The sequence below is a fragment of the Scleropages formosus genome, chromosome 11 (genome assembly GCF_900964775.1).
Source record: "Scleropages formosus chromosome 11, fSclFor1.1, whole genome shotgun sequence".
Taxonomy (NCBI): Eukaryota; Metazoa; Chordata; class Actinopteri; order Osteoglossiformes; family Osteoglossidae; genus Scleropages; species Scleropages formosus.
Window position 1 is genome coordinate 27,287,198 of NC_041816.1, and position 12,934 is coordinate 27,300,131.

The 12,934-nt window shown below is 40.3% G+C and overlaps 1 protein-coding gene across 1 annotated transcript in view; it reads left to right on the forward strand.

The window, feature by feature from the left end:
• Nucleotides 1–12,934, forward strand: part of LOC108931941 (butyrophilin subfamily 1 member A1-like) — a 40,417-nt gene extending 27,483 nt beyond the window's left edge. The window contains exons 3-10 of the mRNA XM_029256431.1: nt 1,575–1,925; nt 2,056–2,337; nt 2,857–2,982; nt 3,931–3,951; nt 5,852–5,872; nt 7,835–8,350; nt 12,403–12,585; nt 12,687–12,934. Coding sequence (XP_029112264.1) covers nt 1,575–1,925; nt 2,056–2,337; nt 2,857–2,982; nt 3,931–3,951; nt 5,852–5,872; nt 7,835–8,350; nt 12,403–12,585; nt 12,687–12,934 — 1,748 coding nt within the window. The remainder of the gene's footprint in view (nt 1–1,574; nt 1,926–2,055; nt 2,338–2,856; nt 2,983–3,930; nt 3,952–5,851; nt 5,873–7,834; nt 8,351–12,402; nt 12,586–12,686) is intronic.

A 12,934-nucleotide genomic window follows, 5' to 3' on the forward strand; every position in this document is an offset into this window, starting at 1 on the left:
ATAAACACACTGATAACTTGGAGCAACATGTGAGTTCATTATAATATTCACTTCACATCAACTGGGGAGTGCAGTGGCACAGTGGGTTGGACTGTGTCCTGCTCTCTGGTGGGTCTGGGGTTTGATTCCTGCTTGAGGTGCCTTGCGACAGACTGGTGTCCCATTCTGGGTGTGTCCTCTTCCACTCTGCCCTGTGTTGCCAGGTTAGGCTCTGGCTCCTTGTGAGTCTGTATGGGACAAGCGGTTCAGACAATGTGAAGACTTTACGTCAAGGCCAAGTCTTATTTCCTTATGTCAACAATCAGAAGCTGTAAAGTTGTTATCCAAATTTTTAGGGATTTTTTTCTTCTTCATTTTGTGCTTTTCAAACATTGTCTGTGCAAATTTATTTACTGTACAATTTGTGCATTTTCAGTTGAATCCTTTAGTTCAGTTTATTCGGCCATCACGCACACTGGACATTAATCACACAGTGGGTCAGATTTAGCTGCACAGGTTTTTTTCATTTAATTTGCTTTCCAAGGCTGGCAAACAAAAAGTATTCAAACAAAACTGACACATTAAGTTAACAGTTCATAGAAGTACAAGCACAGCAAGTAGTGCTGCTGTCTCACAGCACCTGGGTGGTACATGAGGATGTGGATTCAATCCCTGCTCAGTCTGTGTGGAGTTTCCATGTTTTCCCCATGTCTTTGTGGGTTTCCTCTGGGTGCTCTCATCAGAAAACTGGGAGCCTGTCAGACCTTAGTGACTGTTTTTTGTGGAATCTAATGGAGTTTCTTTAACTGACATCTTTAAAACAGCTTTCATTTATTTATCGATTTGATCAGCAGATTACTTTTTCCTGGAGTAATTCAGGGTGATTACCTTCATCTAGGGTAAAATAGCAGGAATGACACTCAGTGCAAGGAAGTTCTGATGAGAAGCACCAAGTCTAATTGTACACCATGCAGTAATACGTGTACCATGGTACAGTGTGCCAGTTATGAGGTAGTGCTGACAGTCCTGTCCTCCTCTTCCTAAACATTGTATGATCATGGTCATCAAAATCTAATTCTCTCTCACTGAGTCAGAAAGCTATGTATAGTCAGATAATCTTATATTCTTTGAAGATGTGAGAGTGGTGAGATGACAGCAGGTTGTAGTGTAGTGGCAAGCGCTTCTGTGTTTGGACTCACAGTTTGTAGGTTCAAACAACCAATTCTGGCTGTAATACCTTTGAACAAGGTACTTACCCTAATTTGCTCTTGTAAAAAAAATCCAGCTGCACAAATAGCAAAATAATTTGAGGTGGGGTAACACTGTAAATTGCTTTGGAGAAAAGTATCAGCTAAATAAAACAATATGAATGTATAACATATTGATGACATGTACATATTCTCATAACTGATGGTTTCTGTACATGTTTCTTCCAGTGATGAAGATCAGTTGGTCTGAGTGTCTCTGTTTGGTCCTCCTGCTTCTCCAACAGACCACTGTCTCCACACTGGGTACATATTTTTCCTCAGATAAAAAATCTCAGTCATATTGTCTCTGGAACTGAATAAATTCTCAGTGTGTGTTTTTCTTCACAGAGAGGTTTGAGGTTCTTGGTCCAGCTCAGCCTGTAGTTGCTGTAGCTGGTGAAGATGTTGTTCTGCCCTGTTACCTCAAACCCAACATCAGTGCTGTGGACCTACATGTTGAGTGGTTCAGAGTGCAGATCAACAACCCAATTGTACATCTTTACTGGGATCATGAGGACAGAAATGAGAATCAACTTCCATCCTACAGGGGAAGGACATCACTGTTCCCTGAGGAACTGAAGAAGGGAAATACATCATTAAAACTCTATGATGTCAGAAGCTCTGATGATGGGCCATATAAATGTTTTGTTCAGTCTCATGAGTGGCAGGAAGATTTCTGGATTAATCTGCATATTAAAGGTGAGAATTTGACATTTTATATTAAAATGAAATTATTATTTTTACTGCACAAAATAATTTAAACACTGTTTTCCTTCATTCACTTCCATTCATCTGTTACTGTTTCACAAGACTGGTCTTGTTTCTGTAGCTGTAGGAACCCAACCAGTAATCTCCAATGAGGGATATGAAGAAGGAGGGATCAGTCTGGTGTGTGAATCTAAAGGCTGGTACCCTCAGCCTCAAGTGGTCTGGATGGACAGTGAAGGACACAGTCTCCCTGCTGGACACACAGAGACACACAGAGACAGTATGGACCTCTTCACCGTGAGACGACGTGTTATTGTGCAGGAGACCGAGAACAACAGGTTCACCTGTCAAGTTCTACAAGAGCAGTTCAATGAAATGAAAGAGACAGTAACTGAGATCCCTGGTGAGTTACATATATTTAGTATAAACAAAGCGGGGGTGTAGTGGTGCGATGGCGTGGTGGATTCAGCTGGTGCCTGCTGTGTAGCGGGTCTGGAGCCCACGTCCTGCTTGGGGTGTTTCGTGACAGACTGGTGTCCCGTCCGGGGCGTGTCCCCCTTGGCCACCGCAGTCCTGCTCGGGACTAGTGGCTGTTGGCAATCACTGTGTGGATAGCATAAACAGCTCAAAGTAGACACAGCATAGCACATGTTTAAATCACTGTGAATAATGAACAGGTTCCAGTATCACAGATTTTTTTGTATCGTCCTGATTTGTGCCTTGATCCATCTGTATGAAAGTTTTCCCACACTGATGATAGTTTCCTCAAGACCAGATCTGTGGTACTCGTTTACTAGTTTCTTCTGGTAAAATAAAACATTTGGTCTGTAGGGTCTGCACTGATTAAATTGTTCAATCTTTAATTACCAAAAGGTGCAAATCTGTAATAATTCAGTGAAATAAATTATTTGTTGTATTCCAGGTGAGATGTTCCATCGTGCCCATCCCTGGAAGGTGACCTTTGCTGTGGTCTTCAGTCTGGCTGCTGTTTGTATTATTGGATGCACAGTTTTGATTCACCGTTTTGTAAAACTGCGGAGAAGGAGAGGTATTTCAGCAGTTTACTGTTCACATTGAGAGTTTTTTAGTGTTAAAAAAGTTTTTAAAAAAATCTTAAAAATGGTATTATGTTAAAGTAATTTTTATTCATAGCTGACAGAAATTATTACAGTGTATGAGTTATATTCACTGTGGGGACAGTGGAGTTCTACAGGCAACTTCACATTCATTTTTTTACTCACACTGTCACTAATAACAGTCATTTGTTAGGGGGTCACATTTTTTTAGCAACTGTAGACATTTAAGATCATGTCCAAAAAATATTTAAACATTTTTCCTACCTTGAATTCCAAGCTCCAACCAAATAGATGCTGTGTTCACAATTTTGTTGCATAGTAACTGGTTACTGAATTGCCCTTTTTAAGGAATTTAAAATTTTCGGTCATAATTTAAGTATTTCATCATTTGTCACCAAAGCTGAAGAGTGAGATAATATCATAAAATATAAAAGCTCAAAAACACATATTGATATGCAGTGTGTGACTAATGTTTTATTACACTGACTTTATTACTTAATGTGGCACACAGTGCCGTGGGTTCGGATTGGGCAAAGAAGGATGCGGAGACAGCGCTCATCACAAGTGACTTATTTTAATACTGGCACCAAATAATACTCTCAGTCCAAGGACCCAGTTTCCTCCAGGCCCTCCACCAACAGTCACCAGCCTACCTTTTTTTTTTTTTTAAAATTTATTTATTCATTTATTTATTTATTCCCCCAACTCTCTTTTATTACATGCTCATGGACACAGTCACCCCATCATTTCCCCCCAAAGTGCCCCCAGTGGTTACACATGTTATTTACAAGTTACCCACAATGCAACAATTTACACAAAACATCTTCCCACCTGAACACCAGTAATGCAGGTCCTTACAGTAATTTTATTAATTTCTTTTCATATTGACTAATAACAGGATTTTGTCTTTTATCTAACAGCTCAGCTCAAAGAACAGTATGGTAAGTAATACAGTTATGTGAAAGTGATGTATGAAAAAGTTGCAATGTCACTTCTTTAAGACATATATTAAAAAAGAAAAATTTACAATAATTAGTCAACAAAGACTTTAGACATTTAACATTTCCTCTATCGCATACTAAGGTGACAAGGTCTCCTTCTTTTGATTCTCTTTTTATGGTTTTGCTGTATATAAACCATGATAATATACAGTATAAACAGTTAACATTCTTTAATGCTACATTGCTATGTTATAGTAGGTTTTTTAAAGTAATATCACAGTTTTCACATGTGAAACTTTCTATTTAAACTCTTCTATCGACAATATCTCAAAGTGTGATTAATGTAGTGTCAGTAACACTGTAGGTCATTATGGACAATGACATGAGCTAAATATGAAAAAATTTACACCATTCTAGGTCTCAAAATATGAACCTGCTATATAGAATGACACAGAAATATAAATGTGCTACTATAGTAAATGCACATAAATTGCAAAAAGGAAGAAACAGGATAAGAGACTCATTAATTTACAAGTGAGAGAATGAAAGAAAATCAGCAGATCCACCGCACTGCCTCTGTTTGCATTTATTCATTTAGCAGATGCTTATTTCCAAAGCGATGTACTGTACATCTCATAGAAAATACAATTTGTACATTACATTATCAAAAAGAAACAGATGCAAACGTGTGATTCTAAAGTAGTCAGTTTGTTAGTTTCACCGTATGAACCAACGTTCATCACACAAGTAGCTGCATAAATTTTTTTTTGAATATCGACAATTCCTAATCACATTCCTAGTATTTTTTTTTTTCTAAGAGATATATAAAGATTTACGTACAATACAGGAGTAGCTGCATAAAGGTTTATCCAGGGATGATCTTAAATTTATGGTCTATGAACATTTACACCTTATATTAAGAGATGATGGGTGAAGTGAGTGGAAGAGGTGAGTTTTAAGACCCTTTTTAAATTCGGACAGAGTTTCAGCAGTTCTGAGTGAGAGGGGGAGGTCATTCTACCACAACGGAGCCAAAACTGAGAACCTTCGTGTTTTACCCTTTGTACACGGGACCACCAAGCGGGCAGAAGTAGACGAGCGAAGGGGTCTAGCTGGGGTTTAGCGGTTGGTCAAGACCTGTAAATAGCTGGGAGCAGTTCTAGTGATATATTTGTAGACAATAACCAGGGTCATGAGTTTGACCCAGGCAGCTATAGGAAGCCAGTGCAGAGAAACGATAAGAGGAGGTACATGGGAACACCTTGGCAAATCAAAAACAGCTCGGGCAGCAGCATTCTGTATCAGCTGTAGAGGTCTGATAGCAGTAGCAGGAAGTCCACACATGAGAGAGTTGCAGTATCCAGATGGGATGTCACCATGGCAAGTAGTTGGACAGAGTCAGATGTGAGGTAAGGACAGATCCTGTGGCAAGGTGAAATGAGAGAAGTTTTGAGGGCAGATGGGAAACAGCCAGAGGAGAGCGAGGAGTTGATGATCTCAGAGATGATGGTGGAGAGTTGTGGGGAGATGGTCTGTAGGAGTGATGATGGGATTGGATCAAGCAAGCAGGTCGTGGCTCTGTGAAATATCAGGAGGTTGGAGATTTCAGATTCGGAGAGCGGCTTGAATCTGGAGACATGACTTCGCAGGGAAGTGCAGTGGGAACAGGGCAGGATGATGCTGAGAACTTGTCTGTGATCACATTGACTTTGTCTCTGAAAAACAAAGCAAAGTCATCGGCATTGAGAGAAGAAAGAGGAGGAGGCGGCAGAGGTCACAGTAGGGAGGAGAAGGTGGCAAAGAGTCTGTGTGGTTTTTTTAGTTCCAGATTGTAATTTGTTGTGGAAGAAATGGTGCGATGGTGATTTTTTTATTCACGCTGATGTTCTTACATCTACAGGACTGATCACCAGACGCCTGTGTAAGTAATATTTGTGTTTTGTGCATTTTAGTGCTTGTCTGTGTGTGCGTGTTTACGCAAATATGAAAATATAACAGCAAAACACACCTTTACAAAGCAAAATTGTCTGGGTACAGAAACTGAACAGAGATGGTACTACTGTACCTGCAGAAACTGAAAAGCATCACATACTGTTCATACTGTATTTTACTGTTGTTGTCCTGTTATGAAATATAAAACCCACAAAAAGTAACATAATATAACAGATAAGGAATCAATCCTCACTGAAGTGACTCTTTGTCACAGCCAGAGCCCAGTAACTACTTCTGCTTATGATTTTAACTTTGAACCTAAAATCACCATGAAGATGTTTGTAGAGGTATGTGTTGCACACTGTACCTGTACATGTAAGTCAAACTGATTTTCTATTTCTTATATTTCATCTTTGTGGTTTTTCTTATTTAAGTATGAAGAAAGTCATATAAAATTAATGATTGCAATGGACTGATATAATTTTTCTAACTTCATGTTCCATGTCCAGCTGTAGAAAACATGTGCAGGAGAGCTGGTAAGTAGAGTGGAGCTGAACTGATCCCACAGAACTGAGTTTGGTTCTTCTTGTATGAGACTCTGTCCTGTAAGAATGGACACGAAAGACACTGAGACAAGTCCAGACTGACTGCAGTATCTGCTGTGCCACTAATTCCATGTGTCTCATTTTTATTTCTCTCTCTACAGAACTTCTGAAGGCACAAAGATACGCAGATGAGTTTCTTCTGCTTCTTCTCCCCATTGCAGCTCTTCTCTGTAGGAGACACAATAATGACTGATTGGCTGCATTGAATCTGGACTCTCATTTGTCACATGATTGACTGACAGACACAGGATATGAGCACATTTATTGACCTTCCTTTCCACAAAACATATGAGTGATGAGAACAAGTGACTGTTTTTCACAAGAGTTCAGTTCAATCCACATTGAAGCTTAAAAGAGAAACAAACAATTCAATAATAATCCAATAAGGTGTAAGAAAAACATGGCTTAATTTTTGCTTAGTTCTGTCAGAAACACCTTTGAAAATGAAGAAAAAACAGTACAATAAGGTACTGTTTGAATCCAAATACAACCCAAGTGCTGGAATAAAGGTGTAAACAGCAAGAGATGAATAAGGTAAATGTGTCATGGTACAATAATAAACAAGGTAATGTTGTAGCCCAAACAGAGAAGAGGTCCGCAGTCCGAGGCCTCGAAAATAGAAATATGGATTCTAGAAGGTTCCTTTAGCAAACACACACTTCACCACAGAGACATTTTCCATAGAAAAGTTTCAATGTGTTCCATCTACTGATCTTCTCTTCTTACTGTGAGCAAAATAAAAAATATATTTTAAGGGCACAAAGTGTCCAATGTGACTCCACAACCTTTGCATCTTGGACCAGGCTATTTATACAGCGTTGGAAGGAGAAACAGGTGCGTTGAGAGTAGTTTGGTGTGACCAGAGCAGATTATATGATTCTATAATTTTTTTACTTCATTTTTTTCTCAGTTTTGACTTAATTTAATGAATATTATTGTGTTACTTAATATTAAGTCAAAACAACTTTTCAAACAAATCCTCTTCCACTATTTTTTCGTACGTAACATTTTATTACAATTTCTTACAAAACATTCAAAACACCTGTTACCAGAAGTAATATTAATACATAAAAATTCTATTCATATTAATACCTAAAATATATATTAAAATTCACTCATTCTCACTACCCGCTTGTTCTGATCGCTGTCACACACACACCCTTCTGCTGCCGTAATAATATTATGTTTCTATCCATCCATTTTCTAAACCGCTCAGTCCTTCTAGGGTCGCTGTGACAGCAAGTAAAGCAATATAGCGTTTAGGTATAATATAACGTTTAAGAAGTGTCTTTTTTTTTTGTCACATTGTGAAATATAATAATTGACCACCTCGCTGTCCTCCACAGTTGATGTGACTCTGGACCCTGATACAGCACATCCTCAACTCGTCCTGTCTGAGGACAGGAAACAAGTGAGACATGGAGTCATATGGCAGGATCTCCCTGACAACCCGGAAAGGTTCAAATACCGGAGTGTCCTGGGAAAAGAGGGGTTTTCTTCAGGGAGACATTACTGGGAGGTACAGGTTGGGGAGAAGACTGAGTGGACTTTAGGAGTGGTCAGAGAGTCCATCAACAGGAAGGGGTATTTTCCGCTGAATACTAGTAGTGGTCTGTGGGCTCTGAGTCTGACTGGGAATGAGTACTGGGCTCTCACTGACCCCCCTGTGTCCCTCAACCTGAGTGTGAAGCCCCAGAAGGTGGGGGTGTATGTGGACTATGAGGAGGGTCAGGTCTCCTTTTACAGTGTGGAGGACAAGTCTCATATCTACACTTTCACCGGATATAAAGTTACTGAGAAACTCTATCCGTACTTCTGGCCAGGCTTCCGGAACTCAGCCCCACTCATCATATCTCCTGTCAGTGACACAGACTGAAGAAACTGATTTTATTTGTTAATGTTCAGGTCATGATGCCATATTCTGCTTTAATTTCCCTTCTCACTCTCATTCAGGGTTTGTAATTTCTCCGTCTAAACACGTATTTTGTACATTGTGTTGCTTTTAAAGAAATATTGTTTAACAGCAATTATGTGTTTTAAAGTTCCATCATGTGCAAGTAAACAGAATCATGTCATTCAAAATTCAATAATTTCCAAACTGATGTCAACATTAAAAGTGTGAGAAATAACTGGCTCTCGTGTCTCTTCTCTACCTTGACCTCCCTGTCCTCCCTGTTCTTCTGGTTTGTGTCAGACCTGTCAAGAACAAGAGTGCACATTGGAGTTCTTGTTTTAACTTCTCTCTCTTTGTTGAAGTTAAAAGGGCCAATGGATACGACAGAAGTATCATATATCCTCTCTATATGTATAACCAATAACAATGTTCTGTTGCTTAACATTACCTTTTGTGGTTTTGTCCCTAGACCCCAACTCACTTTCTAAACCACACACACACACACACATTTTCAGAACCGCTTGTCCCTTACGGGGTCACGGGGAACCGGAGCCTACCCGGCAACACAGGGCGTAAGGCCGGAGGGGGAAGGGGACACACCCAGGACGGGACACCAGTCCGCCGCAAGGCACCCCAAGCGGGACTTGAACCCCAGACCCACCGGAGAGCAGGACTGCGGTCCAACCCACTGCGCCACCGCACCCCCCACTTTCTAAACCAATGAAAACTTATTTTTTTGTTCTGTAAAATAGTATATAATCTATGTGAACACACAATAAACTTGAGGATTTGGAACGAAACACGTTGTTTGTTCTTGTGTCCTAATCCTCCCAGTGATCACTGGTCTCTGGTGTCCTGATGGCTCTGAGGTGGCAGAAGGCTGAGATAGAAATTAAGATCATTTCAAATCTAACAAAAAGTAATGAGCCTCTTCAATATCTTTACACACAGACACACATTTTCGGAACCTCTTGTCCCACACAGGGTTGCAGGGAACCGGAGCCTACCCGGTAACACAGGGTGTAAGGCCGGAGAGAGAGGGGACACACCCAGGGCAGAACACCAGTCCGCTGCAAGGCACCCCAAGCAGGACTCGAACCCCAGACCCACTGGAGAGCAGGACCCTGTCCAACCCACTGCGCCACCCTCCGTTTTTGTATATTGTGCACTTTATATCTTTTATATATTTTTATCTTTTATTTACCTATTTTGTCTTCTCATGTGCGTCTTGTCACTGTCATTCTGTCTGGGCTGTGGAAGCTTCTGTCACCAAGACAAATTCCTTGTATGTGTGAACATACTTGGCAATAAAGCTCATTCTGATTCATTCTGATACAGCTTGATAGAGTGGAGCGAAATGTCGTTTCTCCGGAGACCATGGTGCAACACAGAACAGAACACAGGACAGTAAATAAATACACAGGACAGGATGTGGGCATGGGCTGTGAGCTGTAGGAAGTTGTGGTATAGTGTAGTGCTGGGTTCACTGTTTGACTGTGCCAGGTGAGTGATGGGAGGCAGCAGGGTCTTGAGTAATCTGACTGCCTCAGGGAAGAAACTGTTGGAATCTACAGGTGGTGGCGCCGATGGTCCTGTACCTTCTCCCAGAAGGCAACAGGACGAAGAGTCCATAAGAGGGGTGAGAGGGGTCGTCCACAATGCTGGTGGCCTTGTGGATGCAGTGGTTTTTGTATGTGGAGTCGATGGCAGGAAGAGGAACTCCGATGATCTTCGCAGCTGTTCTTACCACTCGCTCTAGGGTCTTGACTGACAGACACAGGATATGAGCACATTTATTGACCTTCCTTTCCACAAAACATATGAGTGATGAGAACAAGTGACTGTTTTTCACAAGAGTTCAGTTCAATCCACACTGAGCTCCTGGTGAGAAGGAGATGTTACAGCTACGAGTGAAAGACAAACAGAAACTGAACTCAGTCTTTATGTATCCAGTGCTGTTTGTTGGTCCTTCTGCTCTCATTGTTTCCTCCTCAACATTATCAAACCAAATTAAATCAAATGCACTAAAAAGTACATGAATATAAAAATATTCTAGAAGGTTCATTTCCCAAACACACTTCACCACAGAAACATTTTCCACAGAAAAGTTTCAGTGTTTTCCACACACTGATCTTCCCCTCTTACTGTGAGCAAAAGAAAAAATATATTTTAAGGACACAAAGTGTCAAATGTGACTCCACAACCTTTGCATCTTAGACCAGTTTATTTATACATTGTTTGAAGGAGAAACTGGTGTGTTGAGAGCAGGTTGGTGTGACCAAAGCAGATTATATATAATTCTATCTTTTTTTACTGAGTTTTTGGCTTAAATTATCTATTTTTATTGTGTTCTTTAATATGAAGTCAAATCAAATTTTGAAAGATAAAATGCTCTTATACTACTTTCTCAAAGGTAACATTATTACAATTTCTTACAAAACATTCAAAACACCAGTTTCCAGAATTAATATTAATGTCTAAAAATAATATTCATATTGTGGCGCACAGCACTGTGGTTCTGGATGAGGCGAAGAAGACCACAGAGACAACGTTCATCACGAATGATTTATTTGATCACCAGCACACGGGGAAATAGTTCTTTCAGTCTGAGAACCCCCTTCCTTCCAGGACCTCTTAGTTTTCTTTAAACTTTATTTAAGAAAGTTCTCAATAAAATACACAACCAAAAACAAACATTAAAAAAATCCACAATTTAACGAACCTAAAACCATTTTCCTACAGTTGGTCAACAAAAGTGCTAAACAACCATTACATAAAATATATTGTCAAGACAGAGTCTTTTCCAAAATAATCCCCTTTCTGGCTTCAAAAAATATAACTGACCTATGTCTTCCCCACACCAACATACCCACAAAAGGACTGTCCCCCGATAGTAGCCCAACCAAAGTCATGTCATATACATGCATCCTTCAAAACACATAAAATACTTCTAAATTACAGTATAAAACTTGATCATACCCCTAAAAACAGACAAATAAATACAAAACAGACATACACATGAGTAGTCATCAATATAAAAGGCTCAAAGTGCACAGAATAACCTGATAAAACAAGGCCATTAAAATCTGTAAATAAAATGCTATACAAATAAAACCCACGCAAGTTAAAAGAATGTTGTAACACCCAACACCACAAAACTACAAAGGGGTGAGATACAAGAAAGCACAATATGTTTTAAAGAGTGCAGTTCCATAAAGCAGACGTCCATCCTCAGAGCTTCAGACACATTTATCCACGAGGCCTTTCCATCTGTCCTTTGCCTCGTGGTAGCCCCAGGCAATCAAATCCTGCTTTATTCTAAACTTCAGTTCAGCTCGGATTTTCAAAAAGGCACCATAAGCTCCTATTTTCAACCCCTTTCGGACAAGGTAATGCATGCATTCCACAATTCTTTCTTTGTCAAACTCACAATCAACCAAATCCTACCAGAGATTGCTTTGCTTACCTTGGGGGACAGTCCCTTCATGATATTATCAAAAGTCAATGCCATCTCACCATCTAACTCTCTACACAAGGGCTCAATCAATAGCTTGCCTTCTCAACCTGCTTAGCACCCCCAGGCTCTTTCCCCACACACTCAGAAACACAGTCACCCCATCATTTCCCCCCAAAGTACCCCAGTGGTTGCACAACCACATGTCACATTATTCACTATAATGCAACTATTTACATTTAGGAGTTTCCCTCCTAAAACAGTAACACAGGGTCGTTACAATATTAATACCTAAATATTAATGCCTAAAAATTCACTCATTCTCACTAACCGCATGTTGTAATTGCTGTCTCACACACACACACACACACACACACCCACCACCTTCTGCTGCCGTAATAATATTATGTTTCTATCCATCCATTTTCTAAACCACTCAGTCCTTCTACGGTCGTGGTGGCAACAAGGAGAGCAATATAATGTTTAGGTATAATATAACATTTAAAAAGTGTTATTTTTTATCACATTTAAAATGTAATAATTGACCACCTCTCTGTTCTCCACAGTTGATGTGACTCTGGACCCTGATACAGCACATCCTGAACTCATCCTGTCTGAGGACAGGAAACGAGTGAGACATGAAAACACAAAGCAGGAGCTCCCTGACAACCCAGAGAGGTTTAAACGCCGGATTAAGTGTCCAGGGAAAAGAAGGGTTTTCTTCTGGGAGACATTACTGGGAGGTGCAGGTTGGAGAAAAAACTGACTGGACTTTTGGAGTGGCCAGAGAGTCCATCAACAGGAAGGAATATTTTGCACTGAATCCTAATAATGGTCTCTGGGCTCTCAGACTGGGAGGTGGGAAGTACAAGGCTCTCACTGACCCCCGTGTCCCTCCGACTAAGTGTGAAGCCCCAGAAGGTGGGGGTGTCTGTGGACTATGAGGAGGGTCAGGTCTTCTTTTACAGTGTGGAGGACAAGTCTCTTATCTACACTTTCACTGGATATAAATTCACTGAGAAACTCTATCCGTACTTCTGTCCAGGCTTCTGGAACTCAGCTGCACTGATCATATCGCCTGTCATTTACACAGATTAA